The 22,159-nt window shown below is 35.3% G+C and overlaps 1 protein-coding gene across 4 annotated transcripts in view; it reads right to left on the bottom strand.

The window, feature by feature from the left end:
* Positions 1-22,159, bottom strand: part of CNKSR2 (connector enhancer of kinase suppressor of Ras 2) — a 273,991-nt gene that overhangs the window by 55,739 nt on the left and 196,093 nt on the right. For all 4 annotated transcript variants that reach the window (XM_003415953.3, XM_003415954.3, XM_023555163.2 and 1 more), the window contains 4 exons: positions 7,939-7,987; positions 7,376-7,548; positions 4,411-4,484; positions 4,058-4,129 (listed from right to left, as the gene is read on the bottom strand). In XM_003415953.3, the coding sequence (XP_003416001.1) occupies positions 4,058-4,129; positions 4,411-4,484; positions 7,376-7,548; positions 7,939-7,987 (368 nt within the window). The remainder of the gene's footprint in view (positions 1-4,057; positions 4,130-4,410; positions 4,485-7,375; positions 7,549-7,938; positions 7,988-22,159) is intronic.

Below are 22,159 nucleotides of genomic sequence, written 5' to 3'. Positions count from 1 at the left end.
AATGCCTGCTATTTTTTTTTTATGTGCTGAGAGATGAGCTATGTTTTGAGGATACAGAAATGAATAAGACATAGTTCCTGTCTTTTTTGAGGATACAGAAATGAATAAGACATAGTTCCTGTCTTTGACCAGCTCCAGAATTGCTAGACTTAAGACAACTGAAAGTTTAAACTACTTCTAAGAAAAAAAATTCAGTGCATAAAAAAAAAAAAAAACTCTTCAGAAAGTATGTAGATAAACTCAGGCCACTGTGCACAGCCATGGAAGGCTGAACCCACACAATTGTAAGTGCTGTCTTGGATTAGTGTGTCCTTTCTAGCTAGATGTTTACCTATACACTTGATACAATTATGATTTGGTATTTATAGGCTATTATGAACAGCAGATACATATGCATTAATTTATTCAAGAAATATTTATTAAGAGTCTACATGAGAATCTACTGTTCTAGGTACTGGGGATACAGAGATAAACAAAACAAAGCACCTGCCTTAATGATGGCTATATTTTAGGGAGGAAGACAGACAATAAATAGGGATACAAATAAATATATGCTAAGTACTGGCAATTGCTGTAAAAAAAAAAAAACAAGTAAGGTAAAAAGTTAGAATGTCAAAAGTGGCAGGGATGGGGTAGCTATTTTAGATAAGGTGGTCAGGGATACAAGTATTGAATTTAGAACCTTTTTTAAAGCATACTGACAATGAAGTTCTTTAATATTAAGCTAAATATTCAATACCTTACCACATTACCAATGCTTTAAAATGAAAAATTATAAGTAAGGGGATATTGGGCCTAAGGTGAATATTCTAATAAAGATGTCAATAATTGACATAGAATAATGTATTGAGAGGGAAATAAGAGTAGAAATTATGGAAGAAATGTATAAATAATAATTATTGGTGACTCCTCACAATTACAAAGACATATGTACTGGCATAGTAAGAAACATATAGGCCAAATTCAGTAAATAAGTCTCCGAATACTTGAGAAATACAATGTTTTATTTTCTCCCCACAGATTTCACACAGACAGGATATATACATATTTTTTAGTTTCAATGTTTATTTCCGTGGAGGAAACAGATGGATGGTGGTAGGTTGCTTAAAAGTATTTTTGCAAATTATTACCTCACAATCAAACTTAGAGCTATTCAGAAAAGGTGAGGTTTTAATATTATATGTGTGTGTATCTATGTATATGCACATATATACATACATTAGGATATATGTATGTATATATACACATATATGTATGTGTGTGTGTGTATATATTATATTGTTGTTGTTAGGTACCACTGAGTCAATTCCAACTCATGGTGACCCCATGCGACAGAGTAGAGCTACCCCACAGGGTTTTCTAGGCTGTAATCTTTTTCAGAAGCAGATTACCAGGCTCTTTTTCCGTGGAGCTGCTGGGTGGATTTGAACCACCAACCTTTAGGTTAGCAGCTGAGCGATCTGCTCAGATTTTATGGAAGAAAATTAAATTTAGGATGACCATTGGCATCTTTTCTTAATTATGTGAGAGAAAAATATGTTTCTCTGTACCATGGTAAATTTTCATAAAAAGTAAGTAACACCTTCAGCATGCTGTTATGTAACAATCAGGTGAATGAGCAAAGCTGTAAGAGAGTGTTTATCCCCATCACTAATCCCTCACTAATCCTCTGCAAATATTTCTAACACTGGCTCTTCCTCACTTCTATTAACAAGTAATATATATGTTTTAAAATGTATTGAAAGTGGACACCAAGAGTATGATTATAAAAAATAGAAAAAAAACAAAGGCAAATCAATAAAAGTCCATCATGATCAAATTTTAATAAAAGATTCAGTATTTTGGAGATAATTTAATTCTAAAAGTTGTAAGTGGACACCAAGAGTATGATTATAAAAAATAGAAAAAAAACAAAGGCAAATCAATAAAAGTCCATCATGATCAAATTTTAATAAAAGATTCAGTATTTTGGAGATAATTTAATTCTAAAAGTTGTAAGTGGACACCAAGAGTATGATTATAAAAAATAGAAAAAAAACAAAGGCAAATCAATAAAAGTCCATCATGATCAAATTTTAATAAAAGATTCAGTATTTTGGAGATAATTTAATTCTAAAAGTTGTAGTGCGCCATGGCAAAGCTTACAGAAAACAGCACTGTTTTATGTGGAAATGAGGTTTTTTTGATCAGATTGATTTTTCTTCTTTGACTCACTACTTAGAAAAATCAACAAAATGAAACACAGAGGTTTGGTTTAGCTGCTTCTGCGATACAGAAACCAGATATATCCATAAGAGTGTTACGGAAGAGCGGTAGTGACATGAGCACACCTTTGAAGCTACTGCTAACATGGGGTAAGGAATGGAGACCAAGAATGATTTTATAGTTCATAAAACTGAACATTTAAGCCACCATTTTCTACGATTAAAAAGACCCTGATTAGCACGTATCATGAATGATTAAATGATGATAATTCTTAGATGGAGGTGCCTGTGTTCTAGCGCACATCATTTACTTTCACATTGGCCATGATGTGAACTCCCTTCATATTTATCCCAGGACACTGGGCTCATCATGTGTCAGATGAATAGTAAGTAACGAGCACAGTAGCTTTATAATATAATTAAAGCACAAAATAAATGATCACAACCACTTCACTCCTCTTTTCATATGTACACATGTATGTGAATAAACATTTTCATTTTGAGAACAAGTTAAGGAGAAAAAGCTTTCTGAATTCTGATTACCTAGTATGAAATTTTAAGAATGGTAAGTTATACAAATCAAGAGGAGATTATGGGAACTACATAAAAGGCTCAATTATCTCATTAATATCAATAGATTTAATCAAGTGTTCTCAACACCTTCTTTGCCATTTCCTTGTATTTGCATCCTTGCTTTGAAAAAATCATGCCTGTACTGCCAAATGTCAGAGAACAAGATCATTTAGTGTGTTCAAGCTATTTATGAAGCTATACAATTTAGTGCTTAAAAACACCTGGCTATTGGTTTTTTTAGAGACATCCAAAGAAAGGTAAGTGGGGTAAAAGTCAAAAGTATATAAAAGGAATATATATTGATAGCAAACGCTTATACAGCACTTACAATTTAGCAGACGCTGTTCTATTAAGCCATTTCTGCGTGCTTACTTACTCCTCACAAAACTTCTGTAGAAGGGATGGTTACTATTCCCACTTTACAGAAGGGACAATAACCCAGCATGAAGCGGTTACACAGATACTAAGTGGTAGAGCTGGTTCCAAAGTCCATGCTCTTGACCACTCTCCTATACTGCCTCACCCTAATTCTAGGCAGAGTAGACATGTGATATACACTGCCTGCTTAAGTTACGTAAAGAGGAAAATTTTAAATCTTAAACCTAATTTCTATAATTCTAGAAAAAGGAGAGAGAAAGGAAAGGAAAAGGAAGAAAGGCTCAAATTCGTTAAAGCTGAAAGAAAAAATGAAGCAAATGTGGTAGATGAAGGAAATCAATCAATCTGTCCATCTGCCTGTCTGTCTATCTATCTATGTTTTCCCTGAGCTACCAAATAACCATGTAGTCATCTAATCAGGTGGCTGTACAGACCTGTCCAGTGATAGACGAAAGGTGACAGAAAGAAATACCAACTTTGCTTAGGCCTGAATTACTGAGATGGATGTTCTGCCATAAGTACTCAGCACTTGAAAAAGTCAGCTATTTTTGTGGACATTTTTTTTTTTTTTGCCATCTGGGAATATACATTTTAAGACATATTTTCGAAGTGGACTTTAAAATTAAAAATCTCTTTTTTTGCAGTGAATTTTTTGGGGACTATATATGGATTCTGGCACATTTTTTTATACACTTGACAAATAGTCAATGAGTTTGACTTTTTAAATGCTGTTCTTTAAAATTAGGTATGGCCGCATATAGCTGTGACTGGGCCCAGTTTATTTTTAAACTGGTCAATCTAGAAACTTCAGTGACATTTTTTCCTAAGCATCAATGTAGAAAACCTAGAATTCTAAGCCTAACTGACTTTCTAAATATTTTGAAATTTAAGTAACACTTTACCTGTTCATATCATCAAGATGTTCAGCAGCAAAATAAAAGCTTTTGATTTTAGGATGACAGGCTTTGAATGCACTGCAAAAGGAACCAAAGAACATTTATTTTTTTTTCAAATTGGGAAATAAGTTAGAACCAAATAATTTTTATGGGTAAAATTATCTCAACATCTAAACTGAGTTCACATACACTATGCTTCTACCATGATGGTAGAAATCAGTAAGTTTTCTGCCCACAAAACTGCTTTCTTTTTACCTCAGTTTGAAAGCATTAGACAAGTATCCTGTAATTTAAAAGCTAGAAATTAAAACAACCCTCCTATTCTCTTCTCTCCCTCTCCCCAAATAAAATGAACTTACTATTTCTTGCGGCATTCACTGGCTCTGTCAATTTTAAATTCAGGCAGACTGATGAAACCTTCTGCTTTTTCATCCTAAAGAGGAAACAATCTTGCTTAGAATATTACATCCAAAGGTTGAAGTGGAGGATACTATACACTCTATCTTGAATATCTATACTAATAAATCTGTTCATTTAATTTCTTAAATTTGACATTTAGAGACTAGAATTCCACACTTACCTACCCTATTTGATTAAATTGAAGGTATATTTTGAGCACTTAGAGTACCATAAACTATGTATAGAACTTAAAAAAATTTACATTAAAACAAAAATAGAAAATTCTTTAATTCTAAAAGTGTTTTGTAAATATTTTTCTCTTCAGAGTGTATACATTTTTAGAACATGTAAAATCACTTTAGCCCACATTTACCACAACTTGTGATATTCTTTATTTTTAATGTTCAGATGTTAAAATATGGAGAAGCTTACTAATTCAACTTCTCTTCCATCTCCAAAAAATCTCTTCTCAAATGTGACATAATTTTTTAAAATGATATCATCATTATTTCATGTATTCGAGATTTTACAAAGGAAATAAGAGATCAATCTGATCTTCAAATATCTGCCTTGGGCACATATGCTATATATAAATATATGTATAATAGATCATTGTTCACCTAGAAAGTTTACTGCACAGAATCCTCCTCTTGGTAAAGCTAGATGGGAAAAACAAGTTATCCCAACTAGGCTGAGACTATCTTTGCCTAAACCCTTTTATCACTGTATCCCGTCTCATGCTCAAGATCAAGTTCAGACTTCGACTCTCCCCAACTTTTATTTGATCTATGCTATACCAGTTCATGGCTCCTGATATACCAAGTTCAAATGAAATTATATCCCCATCCACTACCTCAAAGAAAAAAAAAAATAGAGATTTTTTTCTGAGGTAGTGGATGGGAGCATAATCTCATTTTTATAGTGTGCATGTATGTATGCATATGTGTATGGGTGCATGTGTGTATAAATAAAAAATAAAAGATTTCTTGCAATGCTAAGTTTCTATGCAAAACTAATTAATAAATATTTGATGACTGATAGTGATTGAAATGTGTTGTGAAAAAGGGAAATATTAAACTTTCTCAATATTTGAATTTTTTCTTCCAATCTTGAGGCAAACACAATATTTTCAAATCCTTTTCTAACTTTGATTTCTGTTATGTTACACGTGATGTCTTCAATTTAAAAATTTAATCTTTATGAACAATTTTAAATATTTTGGAAGTAGTTATTATCTCCTCATAATGATGTAATAAGAATTTTTTTTACATTTTTCCTAAAAAAAGAAAGTATCACAATAGGATATTTCCTGCGATGTATACAACGAAATTTTTCACTCACCTCTCACATGGTAACTATAACTCTCATTGAAAGTTAGCTACTGTTCAATAAGAAGGGTACATGGTTTTTCATCATTTAAACTTTGAAAGATAGAATATAAACTAGTATAAAGCAAACAAATCTACAAGTGACCTTACAACAAACAGAAACATAGTGACACTTTACCTTGATACTACTTGACTGGCATATAAAAACTATTTAATAAATATCTGGTTTTTAATGAAAATGTAGGTAAAATCATAGTTTGTTTATTGCACCTAAAACACATTTTATGAAATACAGGATTTTCATTTTTAGGAAATTGTACGATTATCACAAAAAATATCAAAAGTACAGAAAATAACCAAATCTTTCTGTATAGATAATAAACATTCACATTAAACAACAAAATATTTAATCCAAGTTTAAAAATGAAGTAAGTCAAAGTGAAAATATTACTGATAATATATATTTATTGAGCACATACTATGTGCCAGGCAATGTTTTAAGTGGGCTTCACATGGATTGATTCATTTACTCATATGCTAGCCCAGTGAGATAGGCACTATCATTATCCCCATCTTTTCAGATGAGGAAACTGAGGAACAGTAACTCAGGTGGTGTAAATCCTGAGTCCACTCTCTTAACGTAACACCCTGTCTAGAAAAAAAAAAAAAGTCTAGGGAACATATAATTCTCTAGATAGTGTATATTATAATTATAGGCATAAAACGTTAAATTTTATTTCAAAAATTAATCTTCAAATGCAAATTAATAAATATCTTAACATAATACATTAATGTAAGACTTCAGCCAGCAAACCATGTGAACCCATCTACACTTTTAGATAAAACAAACAAGTAATAACGGATATTATTTTTTTTGAAAAAAACTAATAAAGTTAATGAAAGATGCTTATGGCTAAGAATCAAAGCAAATGTAGAGTTGAGGGAATATCAATAAAGAAGATATACTCTTGGCTCATCTGCTGTGATATGTGATAGGTTGTGATACAATTGCTCTGGATATAAATCTGAGGTACTGTAAATGAAACAGGAAATCATAAGAACAATCCAGATGTATTATTTAACCCCCCCACCCTTAATTTGGACAAATAAAATGAATACTTGTAGATTTTTTCAAAGCTAGTCTATTAGTTTTTTTTTTTAAAGAAACATTGAAATAGATTTAAATGAATTAAATTAAAAGACCAAACCCACTGCCATCGAGTTGACTCAGACTCACAGAGACCCTATAGGACAGAGGAGAACTGCCCCACAGGGTTTGCAAGGAGCACCTGGTGGATTTAAACTGCTGACCTTTTGGTTAGGCAGCTGTAGCTCTTAACCACTACACCACCAGAGTTTCCTCCAACAAATCCCAGTGCCGTCGAGTCGATTCCGACTCATAGCGACTGGGTGATATTAATTTACTTAAATTACTAAAGGACTTTCTCCCCCAAAAAACAAAGGAAAAAAATTTGAAACTTTGAATAAAAGGAAGACATTTTAAAATCTATATCAAATTTCCATGTGTATTCCTTGTAGTTAGGCTATTGTTTGAATTAGAAAATGAATGAGAAAAGAAAATTTGTGTATGTCTTACCTCCTCATTAATATACCAATATAGGGATGCATCCTTTAGGACAAACCAATATTTCTTCCATTTCTGTGAAAAATAACTCTTAGCATCTTTCTTTTTCCAGAGCCAGCCCTCACAGTCACCACGGCCAAGATCTTTACAAGAAATTCGTCTTTTACTCTTGCCTGCTATAGGACCTACAGGTAACAGTGAGTGAAAATGCTCTTTAAGTTTTGTACAAGGTAGGATGTTAGATTAATCTATAAATCACAAAAGTAAGTCTGCGTGCTTAACCTCAATTCTCATTTTCACATTGTATCAGAAAAGAAAAACACAGAAATCTTTAATACTTCTTACACCACATAAGCAACACATAATTTAATCAGAAACATGTAATCCCAGTCTCAAAACCTGTTGAGACTATTTGTTGTAAAAGGTACCTTGTATCATAACTGAGCTGAAGGAGAAGCTGGTCTTTGGAATTCTCGTACTAGGGGGTTGTGCTCTTCCAGACCACGCTGGATGAAGTGTGCTTGTGGTTAACAGAGTGCAAAACAGCAGGTAAATATTTTATTGCCTTTTCTTACCTTTGCTTTTCTTCTTTGATTTGTGCTGCAGAGAGGACTGCTGAAATGTCTGAAATCAAAGACAGAGAAAACCGTTATCTGACATTCAGGGTGCCATCCAGAGTGCCAGCATGCTGCACAGAGTTCTCAAAAGCTAGACAATGACTCTCAACCCTGGTCAGAGAAAGTTCTTTCTTTCTAAAGCCTAAAAACAACTTTATATATATATCGTCTCACTTAATTTCTAATCTCTCTGAAGCAGGAGAGGATACTATCTTTATCCTTATTTTGTAGGCAAAGAAACATGGGCACAAAGCATCAGTGAAACTAAGGGCTCTTAATTACATGCAGAGCACTACTTTGTATCTGTTTCAGGGGGTTATGGTGCTTCCTCAGACAATATTTCATTTGGCTGTCACAAAAATCTTCTGAAATAGGCAAGCAAATAGGACTATCCCTTGGTCGTTTCAAGTGCACGATATTGCATAAACCACCCTCGCTTACTGATCTTGAAACTCCCTCGCAGTCATTAAATACTTCAGCACTTGGATCAATATTTTTCCTCACCCCTACCTCTGTCGTCTAGTCTTCACATAGATGATGTCAGTGCCTTGGCCTCTTAGTACCTCATCTCCAATAATCCTTACCTCCTCAACCCTCAGCTACCCACCTCTGAGACCATATGTTTGATATCTTAAGCACACTCCAACCCTGCCTCTAATACCTCTGGTTTACATAGTCCAATACCCCATCCTGTCAATTAAAAAAAATCTTAATTGAGGCATCAAATTCATTGACCCTATTGCCCTTTTGTGCCTACCTTTTCCTCCTTACAGGACTTGGTTTACATGGGACTTCATTATAATTATTCCTTGAATCACATTCCCTGCATCATAGTTGCCTAGCTAAACAGCCAACCTGGTTATTCCATACGTAACAGTTAAGCACTCCGCTGCTAACTGAAAGGCTGGCAATTCAATCCCACCCAGGAGCTCTGTGGGTGAAAGCAGATTGCTCCCATATAGATTACAGCCAAGAAAACCCTATGGAGCAGTTCTACTTTGTCACATGGGATCCATATGAGCTGAAAACAAGAAGTACCTAAACAGCTTAACAGATCTGAAGAAAAACTCACAACTGTATTGACTGTAAAAGGTAACTGAATTTTGTTTACATAGAATTCACTGGTCTCAATTTTATATAATAAATTCGTATTTTGTGACAGATTTTATTTAGTATCTTTAACCATAAAATAACATTCTATTTATATAATCATTTTCTTGTCCTATATATGATTTTCATAATTCTCATGAATATAATATACATGAGAGCCCTGGTGGTACAGTGGTTAAGTGTTTGGCTGCTAACCAAAAGGTCGGCAGTTTGAATCTACCAGCTGCTCCTGGGAAACCCTATGAGGTAGTTCTACTCTGTCCTGTAGAGTTGCTATGAGTTGGAATTGACTTGACGGCAACAGGTTTTTTTTTTTTTGTTTTTGTTTTTCTGGTTTACCAGTAAGGGCCAGATAATTCGACAATGTACAGTGTAACAGAAATAGTCACCCAAATGTCAAAGCAATAAAAATATGTGTGTGTTTACATATATATATATATATTCACCACACACACACACACACACACACACACACCAAACTTCGTGGCAACCATGGCTACAGAAATTCACAATCAAATTTTGAGACAGCATAAAAGATGAAACCCAGTATGCTGGGTTGATTTTCTTGAGTGCATTTTGCTTCGAAATAACTGAAATAACTCAGACTACTGTGCTTAAACATGGTTAATTTACATACAGTTATTTTCTCTAAATTGTTTGGTTGTAAAATAATTGATTGTTTTTTTTGTTCTTCCTTTTGTGTTTCCACAAGTAATCATTATAGGTTTAAAGCTCATTATTTTTTAAACTGACAAAGATGGGGGTGGTTTGTTTTCAACAATCTACATGGATAACAGACAGCCCGGAAGAATTGGGTTATATAACGATTTATTTTTTTTATTCCTTAGAGCCTGAAGGTCTACTTAAAATCTACATGGAAACATACTTTACACTCTCCAGGTTTTCTTTTTAACAAAATTATCTTTTCTTTCCTTGATTGGAGAGTATAATCAGTGTACACATTGTGAACTCCTAAGCACTCAATATAGATTTATTCATCATTCAAATAAGTGAAGACTTAGATGCCTTTTGTAAATACTGTAAATATTACAATGGAATACTCTTAAGAGAAATTTCATCATTATTTTTCTGAGTGAATTGACATTTTCTAAAACAAAAAAAAGTTAACTGAATCATAGGTCTTTGAAAGTAATGGGGAAAATAATTAAAGCTACAGTTAAGGAATAGGTCTCTGTGCAGAAAAGAGTTAATATAGTGGGCCTGAGGTTGCTGTCTTAGAAGAGCCTGCTTGCTGCAAGGTTGGCGCCTGGCTAGCATCTGGGAACTTGGCTGGTAAACAGTTAACTGCACTGATCTGAAACATTTCCTAAGCAATAAGACTGTTTTGCCCACTTGGGGCACTGAATGCCTGTTTGTTTTCCTTCTGGAAGTCTGGACTTTTAGTAACTGCAAGGCAGAGAGTGCCTCCGTGACCAATCCCCCGAAAAGCCTTAGGCACTAAGTCTCTAGTGGGCTTTCCTGGACAGAAACACCACACATGTGACTGCATTTTTGCTGCTGGGGGGCGGAGAGTACGCTCTGTGTGGTCCATCAGGTCCACAGGAAGCCTGAACATGAATTTCTCCAGATTTCATCGGTGTCTTTTTTCCTTACTGATCTGGCTGTACCTCCTTGCTGTGTCACTGTAATAAATCTTAGCCATGTGTACAACTATCTGTTTTGCCCTGTGAGTCTTTCTAGTGAATCAACAAACATGTGGGTGGTCTTGGGGACCTCAGAAGGAGCCTCATGTTCAAAAGATCCTTTACATATTTATATTAGAAATGTTCTTTAGTCAAAAACATAAATAAGCTCCTGACAGTGAAGGTTTCCTGTTACCAGCAACAGTGTTATTAAGCACCCCTGAAGTACAAATTTATGATCTGGTGTAGTCTTTTCTAGTAGAACTCATGAAATGATTCATTCTGCATGACAGAAATTTAATTGGTAGCATTTTTCAGTTTCTAAGGATATTATGTAAATTTAATAAGAGCAAGACATTAAGAACAAATACAACTATAAAAGATAACACAGCAGATCATATGTGGTACTATGGCTAACTTTAAAAAATAAAAAGGAGACCTGAAATCTTTGAATTCATGTTTTTCTCATGAGAATGAAAATTCATAATATATTTTATTTCTGTATTTTTTCTTATTAGCTTCAGATCACCCTTCTTCAGAGTTCATGCTAAAGTATATCCTTTAGAAGTTCTTTCACAGTGGTCTGTGAGTCACAAGCTCTTATAGTTTTTATATATTGGAAAATATATTTTTAGTTTACTCTTAAGTAATAGCTTAGCTGGGTATAGAATTCTGAGTTGAAAATAATTTTCCCTTAGTATTTTGAATATATTACTTTTATTTTCTTCTGGCATCTGTTGTTGCTATTAAGATGTCTGTAGCTACTCTGTCACTTGTTTGTTGTAATCTGTGTTTTCTCTCTGTCAATTTTAAAATATTTTTCTCCTCTATACTTCATAGTTTCACTATGATGCATCTAGGTTAGGCTATAATCTATTTTAATTAATCCTATTTAGCATTCGTTGTGTTATACTTGGAGTTATACCTTTTTTTTTTTAAAGAATCGTCATGATTCAGAATTGTTTATTAAGCTTCTTTTACATTTGAAAAAGCACATTTGCAAACTTTTATAATTAAAAAAAGTATCCACTAATCTTTCACTTTTTGAGGGTTTCCTTAAAAAAAAAGAATTAGTGGTGAACTATTGGTAGATAGAATTGGAATGTAAAGTCTTACATATTCTTGTTGCGTTGCTGTTGTTAGGTGCTGTCAATTTCGACACATAGTGACCCCATATGAAAGAGCAGAACTGCCCCAGAGGGTTTTCTAGGCTGTAATCTTTATGGGAATAGATCTCTAGGTCTTTCTCCCAAGGAGTTATATCTTAAATTCTTAAAATTTTCAGCCATTATCTCTTTGAATAGTCTTCTCCGCTAGTCCCTTTTTTATTCTAGTCATATGTTGGCATCCCTGAATTTATTATTCATCTATTTTTCATAATTTTTATCCCTTCATATTTCTGCAATGCTCTCTAGAATTCATTCGTCTTACGATTTCCTAATTCTCTGATTGACTGTATCCAGTCTAAAGTTTATCTTATTTTTTTTTTTTTATAAAGTGTTTATGTCACTGCCTATATTTTACATTTCTAGGATGTTCAGTTGGTATTGGTTCTTTTGAATATTCACTGTTCATGATCTTCTATTTTTATTTCAAAATTTATCGTAAGGGCTTTTGTGGATTTCCCATATAGTGATGAAAGAATCATATGCTTGTTGAGTTCATTGGCTTTTTTTTTTGAGCATTAATTTTCTTTAGATATTTTAAAATTTTAGCTTGAGCGGAAGGATCTTCCTGAAAAAAAATTTCTTTTTTGTGCTCATTCCTCCCATTCTAAGGGAGAATGTCTCCTGTCCCTATTCTTTGGTGACCCTCAGATGCTAACAAGGTCTTTTATTGGTGGAACAGGTTCCTGTCCTATCCAGGCAGTCGAAATAGGAGAGGCTTGGCTCATGGTTCTGAGAATACATCTATTTTCCCCATTGACACCCAGGAATATAGCTTTATGTAAGCCTTTGCTCTGGTCAGCGGTTGTATCTATAATCAACTTCCTTACTCATGGATGAGGAAGCTCTGATTGCCTTCCCAGTTGGTTTCATTCAGTGTGTCAACCTTATTTCCTGACATAGCTGGCGTCCATTTGGTCTCTGGTACCCACTAGAGTAGATTCCCAGCTACACTGCCTCTTTCTGGACTCAGAGCCTAGGAGGTATGTGGCTTTAGTTCCCACTTCTCACTGTGTATTTTCGTTCCTTTTTCTGGACCTTGAAGACTAGATTTTGTTTGGGACCATGACCATACCTTTCATATTTGTTTATGTAAGAATTTAAAGCATAAAGTCATAATGCTTACTGACCACAAAAAATGGATTCCTTTTGTAAGCATCTGTAAAGATGTGTAAGTATCTGCTATATACTCCTTAAAAACTGTATTTTTACCTTATTTCTTAAAACATCACTCATTAAAATCTTTCTAATGCCCTCACTAGCACTTTCTGTTTATTGTAGTGCACATCTGAGTGTAAATTCTTCAAACTTTCTAAGAATATTTTACAAACTCTAGTCTCTAGCAATTTCTGAGTTCATATTACTAGCCAGAAGTTCTTGGCTGAGCTACAGGCTGTGTAGCTCAACATATTTAATATGTAGGTAACTGAGTTCATGATATCTACCACCCATCAGTCAAATCTGATCCTCTCCTAATCTTCTATACCTTCCCAGTGCCGTCAACCTTAGTAAATGACAATTCCGTTTTTCTTCTCAAATGATCAGATCCAAAATCTTGAAGTCAACCTTAACTCTTCTCTTTTTCTTATACCCTAAAGCCGATCAATCAACAAGTCATATCCAGTATCCTCAAAATATATTTAGAATAAGAGTTTTTCTCACCATCACTGTTACTACTGACCTGATCTAAGTCACCACCATCTCTCACCTGGATTACTGACATGCCTTCTTACTGGTCTCACTGCTTTTGCTCTTACCTTCTCTATTTTAAATACAGCAGCCAGAGTGATCTTGTTAAAATTTAATTTGAACCATGTCATTCCTCTACTTAAAACCCTCCAACAGCTTCTCATCTAATCTGAATAAATGACCAAATCCTTTCAATGACCTTGAAGGCCCCACATGACCTGATCCCCTGTTACCTGTGCCTACTGCTCCCCCCCTTGTAAATTTTGCTCCAGCCACACTTACTGTTTCTAGAACGTGCCAAGTATGGTCTCCTCTGAGGGCCTTTATCCTTGCTGTTCCCTCTGTTTGAAATGTGCCCAGACATTGTTATAGTTTAGTAAATTCTTCCCAGGCTTCCCTACCTGTGATTGTTATTCCTATTGCCCTCGATATTTCCTATCCTCCTTCCCTGCTTTATTTCTCTCCTGAGCACTTAGCATTATGTAAAGTACTTATATTTCTTGTTTATTTATCTGACCTTCCCTCCAAATACAAACTCCATGACGGAATGGAATTTTGTCTGTTTTATGCACTGTTCTGTCCTCTGTCTAGAACACAGTAGGTGCTCCAACAAATATTGCTTGAGTGAAAGAATGTTAAATAAACCGTCAGCAAAGAGCACAGGATGTAGTCTTAATTAGCTGATTGTTTTTACCCCAAGAAGTCCTGAAGGGAGGGGTAGAAGGGAAGAAATAAACAAGTCAGGTATCTTTTGTCTGGTAATCAGTGTACAATGCATTACTGAATACTCTGTTTTTTGTGGGCCATTCTTTTTGCTGGACAAGACAAAAATCCCCTTTTATTACTTACTGCTGTTGTGCACTTAACAGTTTAAATTTAAATTCAAGATGTGGCTGACAAAAGTACATTAGTTCTGTGTCAAAAGATATTTATGCAAATAATTATATGATGAATTATGAATGGATGTGTTGAAATCATAATTCTATCCATAAAAATAGAATGTGCTAAAATAAAAGGCCATTATGAAAGTATTGTTGATCCTCTTCTTAACCATGGTGATGCATGCAATAGTATTCTGTCTGGCTATAAAGGATCCCTTTATCAGTCGTTTGCTTGAAAAGACCATTTTTCTTTCATTTTGTCCACAGATGTTCTGTTCAAACTTCATTCCTCCCTATTCTGTATAAGGAAGTGTGGGGGAGGGTAATTTGGGTCATTCTTATCCTGAAATTTTCAGAAGCACTTATTTTAATTGTGGAAGAAAATTAAAATGACAGTTTCTTGTGTTACATTTTTGAAAGCTCAGCTACTATTAAATTCTTCTCAAGTTGCAAATTGCCACACTTACGGGAAAATTTGCAATCAAAATACTCTCTCGTTGCAATATAGCAACTTCCTCTTACTGTAATTTTCTGCAAAGTTCTAAGATTTCTTCAGTGACTAGTAAAATCAATAGCTTATCTCTTATATGTAAGAAAAGAAGGTACTTAGCAATTTGCAACGCTTAGGATAAATGATAGCTACTTCTACACAGTTAATTTTTAAAAATAAACAAAATCCTTGAGATTTAAATATTTCACAAAGAAAAGTATTTTCTCTTACTTTGTACTTATTGAATGCAGGCAGAAAAAAAAAGTCTAAGTATGATCAAGTGGCGTAAGATGCAAATGGGACTAAATAGCAAGCCAAGAAATCTTCCACTTATGAGAAATAACATCATAGAATTTAACAATTCAATAATTAAATTGAAATTTTCCTCAGAATTTCAAAATATGCCCCTTATTATGATTATGTCAATGTGTATTCCAGTCATCAGAATGCTCTCCAACATCATGGGGAGTCCTGAAGTGGGTGAGGGGGTCTGTTGTTAGTGGTGGCCTTTCTGGTATATGACAGAAAAACTGAGCTGAGCGGGTGAGGGATGAGGTGTGTGCACTAGGTCTTTCAGTACAGTGCTATGAGGTAGCTCTGGAGTTCTGTCAGTAAAGTTAACCTGAATTTTTATTGGATACTCAAAAATAAACATGCTTTTAAATATAAACTAGTAAGTTAGAAGTCAAATCGGAACAAAAAGGCAGTAATTGGGGGGAATCTAGAGGAAGCCAGGAAAACTAATTAGGTTGGGCAGAGTCAGTGTTTCATGAAAAGAACGTCATGCGTAGCAGATTCTGAACAAAAGAGGTGATTGAATCTCATACAGGATCCCGTAAGGCGATTCCCCCTTTCCTATGGAGTGTAAGGTAGCAAGAAGGAGGATGATTGGTGAATATTTGGGAAGAGTCACAAGAATCACTGCCCTTAGGAAACAGAACTGTCATCCTTAGCTCATAAAAATTATCATTTATGAGGGCTAACACTGACTAAGGAGTCCCTGGGTAGCGCAAATGGTTAAGTGCTCAACTATTAACTGAAAGGGTGGTAGTTTGAGCCCACCCAGAGGCACCTTAGAAGAAAGGCCTGGTGATCTGCTTCTGAAGGGTCACAGCCTTGAAAACCTGATGGAGCGGTTCTACTCTGCACAAACGGGGTGATCAGGAGTTAGAATGGACTTGATGGTAACTGGTTACTTGGTTAAGACTAAGACTAGGAAGAAAGGCCTGGTGATCTGCGTCTGAAGATTAGCCAATGAAATCCTTATGGATCACAGCACAACACTGTCTGATTACCAACAATAATGAAAATGGTGCAAGACTGGGCAACATTTCGTTCTGTAGCACATGGGGACACCTTGAGTCGGAAGTGACTTAAGAGCAACTAACAACAACCCAAAACCAAAAAATCAAACCCGTTGTCATGGAGTTGATCCCGACTCAATCATAGTGACCCTGTAGGACAGAGCAGAACTGCCCCACAGGGTTTCCAAGGAGCAGCTGGTGCATTCGAACTGCTGACCTTTTAGTTAGCAGCTGAACTCTTAACCATTGTGCCACTGAGGACTTAATATGTGCTAGGCACAGTATTAGGCACTTTTTATATGTTATTAATCTTACTGCTTACAGTAAATCTGTAAAGTGGTTACACACAGATAGTGGCAAAAACTCAAACACAGTTCTATTGACCCCAAAACTTGCACTCCTAACCACTACATACAATACTGTCTCCCAAGTGAGTATTCCGTAGTCACAGTAATCACGTGAGAGAAAAGAAAAAATGCTTCTGCCATGAAGGCATTCATGAAAATTATCAAAACCTTCCATGACATGTGATGTAAGTAAATTGCAATGTGGAAAGGATTCTACAAAACAGAAAGATATCAATAAGGATAACACTTTTATATTAACGGAGATAATTCAAATCAATAACATTTTTTTGAATCTCTGATTTTCAGGCTTTTGTTGACTTTATTTCAATTAGCAAGTTATACTGCTCTGTGAGTTAAAAAAATTGCAGTTTTTTGGGGGGCAACAATTAATCATAATCTCTTCAATAGAGGAAGCTCATGTTAGCAACTCAATTTCGCAAATGAGATGGAAATTAAGGTACAGAAGGGTTATAAGGCTCAGCCAAGGTAGACAAGGATGGGACTGCAATCACATTTCATTCCAAACTATTAACAGTGTTAATTGAACTCAGTGCAATTTAAAAACCCCATCAATACTGATGAGGAAATCAGTGATCCAAATAAGGCAAGCCTGCCTCCCCACTAATTCTTTGCACAGGAGAAATCTCCTAGAGCTGATTCATTGTATTATGCAATTTTTCACCTGATACACTGCTGATTATTATGCAATGCCTTAAAATTACTTGGTTCACTTTTCTCAAGATGTGGTTTTTAACGACCACATTAATTTCTTCAAAGGCAGAAACTGCTTTGCTCACCAATTTATACTTAGCTCCTACTCAGTACTTGGCATACAATCATCTATTGAAAGCATGAATCAAGTAGTTACTGACCACATACACGTGTGGGCTGTTGACTCAATAGTTTTATTTTGAAAAGAATCTAAAATAAAAATGGCTTAATTAGTTACCTTTTTTTTAGGTTTGTTACTCTAATATAGTGGACATACTTTCTCATCATGCAATTCTTGCCGTATCAGTGTAATTAGTCCTCAGAATGCTAGCTTTTATCTAAATTATCTTTATGACTAAGAGCATGTTTAAATCAAGCTCTTATTCTGGGATATTTGCTCTTATATAATAGAGAGACAAGTTCCCCAAGACAACTACCTCAAATGTTTCCACATCTGCTAACTTCACTGGCGTTTTCTTGATCCAGAGATCATTATTATTATTTTTAAAAAGAAATATTTTTCAAAGAGTGGATAAAAATAAGTTTAAGAATTTTATGTCACTATATGTAATTCATTTTCTAATAAAATAATTGAGAGATATGAATCCTACTCCTCTTCCATACTGAACCTACCTATATGACATGATTTTAAGACTAAAAAAGAAAAATCGGTTTTATCTAACAGAAGGGGAAAAAAGGACTTGATAGGAATATTTTTAGAAAACTTCTGTGGTTGCAGCAGGAATCAAACCATCGTTATGCTGTCAATTTAGATGGTCTTTTCCACAGTTCTCTCTGCAGTGTTGTGCTCATCTTGTAAATGAGAAAACTGCATAAGAGAAAGAAAGCAATTTATGCAAGCTCAGACATGAAAAATTAGATTTCTGGAGGGCCTTATGTTTGCTGCCACTTCTCCAGTGCTGGCTGCCTCAAATGCACCTAGATTAGGTTTTGGTTGTTCTCGGCTCACTGGTGAGGGTATTTTGGTAGTAGAGTTGAAGGAAAGATGCTAATAATATTTGAGTGCCACCATAGTGCCAGACACTGTACCTCTCGGATACTTTACATACATTACCACCATGGGGAGCCAGTGCTTTCACCCAATTAGAAAAAAATATATATATATATATATACGGAGAATACAAAGGGATAGAAAAAGCACAATATCCTCAAAACTATTTTTTATAGCAAGTAAAGAAGTTTTTTTTTTTTTTTAAAGAAGTGGATTTCACATGAATCTTTCTTGTAACAACCTTTGATAAAAACTGAGGACATGATGTTAAAATGCAACAAAATGAAAGAAACTGAACAACTGGCTAAGATAACATGGTCTAGGCATATGGGCCTTCTGGTGCTCTACCTCAGACTACGTAAAGAACTTAAAAAAAATTTTTTTTTAAGAATTGTCTGATGTGTTTTAGGAAGTAGAAATTCTCCTTGGGTAAATTAGAAATGTTATCCAAATTATTATTCATATTAGTCAAGCTCTTGATTGAAGACAGATAAAAGACCATTTGAAGCTATATTTTACAATATATGCTTTGGAAAATTAAATTAGTAGAGGTGGGCTATAGTCTTGAGTTCACTGCAGATTTATGATAAATTAGAATTTTTTACTTTAGCACTGATCCTTACATTTTACTGGCACCAGAGAAAATTTCCAAGCAGGTTTTACCAGGTAGGCACCTACAGTGCCCACAGAGAAGGAGACCTCAGTGTGGACGTTTCCTACCGTGTCAACTTAGCTAAGGTGGAACTACATATCTCATAATTCTCCCTTCCCTGTATGGTTCCACAAGGTAAAGTTGTGTGAATTCTGGAGGACACAAGTAAAGCAGCAACCATTATTCTCTGAAAGTCAGCGTAGGGTGTCAGGCACTGCACCTGCACAGTTCATAAACATGGCCACTTTTCTGCTGGCTCACTTTGTTGGTGTGGCTACAACTCCTCCAGCTCCCACCAGATGATCTTTTTCAGCTTTTCTGAGTCCTAGACCAGGAGCCTAGGAATCTTCATGATGAAGGGTACCAGCTTCTCTGTTGAAGTTGGAAGCAGGGTTCCAGTTTGTGCTCAGGGGTTCTAGTTCGCCTTGATTGCTCCCACTTGTGTTCAGCTTTTCCTCCTGACTGCTGGCTCTGCTGAGGCACCTTCACTAGCTTCTCAATTGATTAAGGTCCAGTCCTTTATTCCATATCACTTAGATGTTCCGCTTGCCTGACTGAACCCTAACTGATACACTCATTAATGCCTAAGTGGAATGTATTTTGTAGTCCTAGAAGGCTTCCTGATTTGCTCATCAAAAGATAAATTTCCTTCCATGCAGATAAATTAATTTTTTTTTCTATATGAATAGTTACTATGTGCCTAGCACAGTGGAATGAACTTTATATACTTGTATGATTTATCTCCAAAATAACTGGATGAAAAAAATAATTGGATGAGGTAGGTATTATTATCCTCTTTTTACCGATGAGAAACTGAGGTTCAGAAATGTATCTAATTTCATACAGCTGACTTTAAGCTCATATTCTGTAACTACAACATTATTCATGGTCCTCTGAATGACAGAAAACACAATTCCTTTATTTAATGTTGAGCCTTTTTTTCCTGGAGACAGATACAAGAACCATTGTCTCTTTGAAGCCACTCCAGATTTATGATAACAAAAGAAACCATGAGAAGATGACTTATTCTCTTGTTTCCTAGGCAAGGAAGTTTACATACAGTTAATCTCAAATCAGTTGCATATAAAAAAAAATTGGGGTTGAAACACTGCTTTTTCATACTATTCCAGGCTGTTTTGGATTCAAGTCCATTAGGATACAGTTCCTGGCTTACCCTGATATTTGTAGAGATATTAAGATATTAAGAAACAGATTTAGCAATATCATTTAGAACTGAGACTCTAAGTTGAGCTCATGGACTCTGGCCCACTGCCAGGTGCTGTCAACAGTCAAAAGCCAATGAAAGGTTCGTGAAGGCTGGCAAACAGTTTAACATTGTTCTCGGACAATTTAGCTTCAAGAAACTAGAATGTAACAGTAGTTAATAGTTGTGCCTTAAACCCCACTTCATTCCCAAATATGACCAGAGTCAAGATATCTAGATGCATAGTTTGTTAAGAGATAACTTTGGATAAGATTTGGGTATATATGGCAAATCATTAGGTTTATGCCTGCGATATGCAGCTGACACAACCTTACTTGCTGAAAGTGAAGAGGACTTGAAGCACTTACTGATGAAGGTAAAAGACCTTCAGTATGGGTCCATACAGCCGTCAGTATGGATTCCACCTCAACGTAAAGAAAACAAAAATCTTCACAGCTGGACCAATAAACAACATCACGATAAATGGAGAAAAGATTGAAGTTGTCAAGGATTTCATTTTACTTGGATCCACAATCAATGCCCATGGAAGCAGTAGTCAAGAAATCAAATGACGTATTACATTGAGCAAATCTGCCGCAAAAAAAATGTTAAAAAGCAAATATGTCAGTTTGAAGACTAAGGTGTGCGTGACCCAAGCCATGGTGTTTTCAATTGCCTCATATGCATGTGAAAGCTGGACAATGAATAAGGAAGTCCAAAAAATAATTGATGCCTTTGAATTATGGTGATGGTGAAGAATATTAACTATACCACGGACTGCCAGAAGACTAAACAAATCTGTCTTGGGAGAAGTACAACCAGAGTGCTCCTTAGAAGCAAGGAGGGGGAGACTTCGTTTCACATACTTTGGGCATGTTATCAGGAGGGACCAGTCCCTGGAGAAGGACATCATGTTTGGAAAAGTAGAGGGTCAGCAAAAAAGAGGAAGACCCTCAATGAGATGGACTAACACAGTGGTGCAACAACGGGCTCAAACAGCAAAGATTGTGAGGATGGCGCAGGACAAGGCAGTGTTTCCTTTTGTCGTACATAGGGTCACTATGAGTCAGAACTGACTCGATGGCACCTAACAACAATAACAACAAATCCATCAATAGGTGATACATTTTAGGAGTTGGGTGAAGAAAATAATTTGGTATAGGTTACGGCCCTTCAATCGGAATAGGCTTTAAAGAGTTCCAGTGGTGAGATAATTTTACCCAGAGTTTTGTTAAACTTGAGATGCTCAATTAAATGAATTATGGTGATAAGGTAATGTGGGCAGGGTGATTAGGGAGCAAAAAAGGACTATAGCCTACAAAATTTGAGGAAGTTTTCTGAGACCATAGAGCTAGAGGACATAGGTCTACAACATGAAAGAGGATGGTACGTCTTTATTCTCTTGGACCAAACTACTAAAGGCAGGTAGGTCCCCAAATAGTTCACAATTATTGACCTTACTAACCAAGCCAATCGTTCCTCATTAGAATTTATATTTTATTTATATTTTTTCCTAAAGCCAAAAAGGAATTTGTAATAAGATTTAAAGGTAATAAATTTAAACTTAATAGAGCCACTGGTGGTTTTGAACAGCCGACCTTTCGGTTAGCTGTCGGCTGCTTTAACCACTGTGCCACCAGGGATCCCTAATAAGATTTAAAGTCAATAAATTTAAACTTAATAAATTCCTAATTCAATTCTTCAGTGTCCTGTTTTGCATGATGCCTCGCTAATTAAGCCAGATTTTGTGTTTTGTTTCCTGGCAGTCATTATCTAACTAGGAACTAGGAGAATGAGACCAAACATTTGTTCAAACATGAAACCAAAAGGACTGGCTTCAGTTTACCAATAATCTGTATCATACAGTGTGGGCTGAAATCTCTCTCAAAAGTGAGGGTGTATTAACGAATCTTTTTTTGTTTGTTTAATACTCAATTTATTCAACTTAAAAACTCATGAAACAAAAATTT

The sequence above is a fragment of the Loxodonta africana genome, chromosome X (assembly GCF_030014295.1).
Source record: "Loxodonta africana isolate mLoxAfr1 chromosome X, mLoxAfr1.hap2, whole genome shotgun sequence".
NCBI lineage: Eukaryota > Metazoa > Chordata > Mammalia > Proboscidea > Elephantidae > Loxodonta > Loxodonta africana.
Note: the sequence above shows the minus strand (reverse complement) of the source record. Positions and strands in the feature narration are given on the sequence as shown.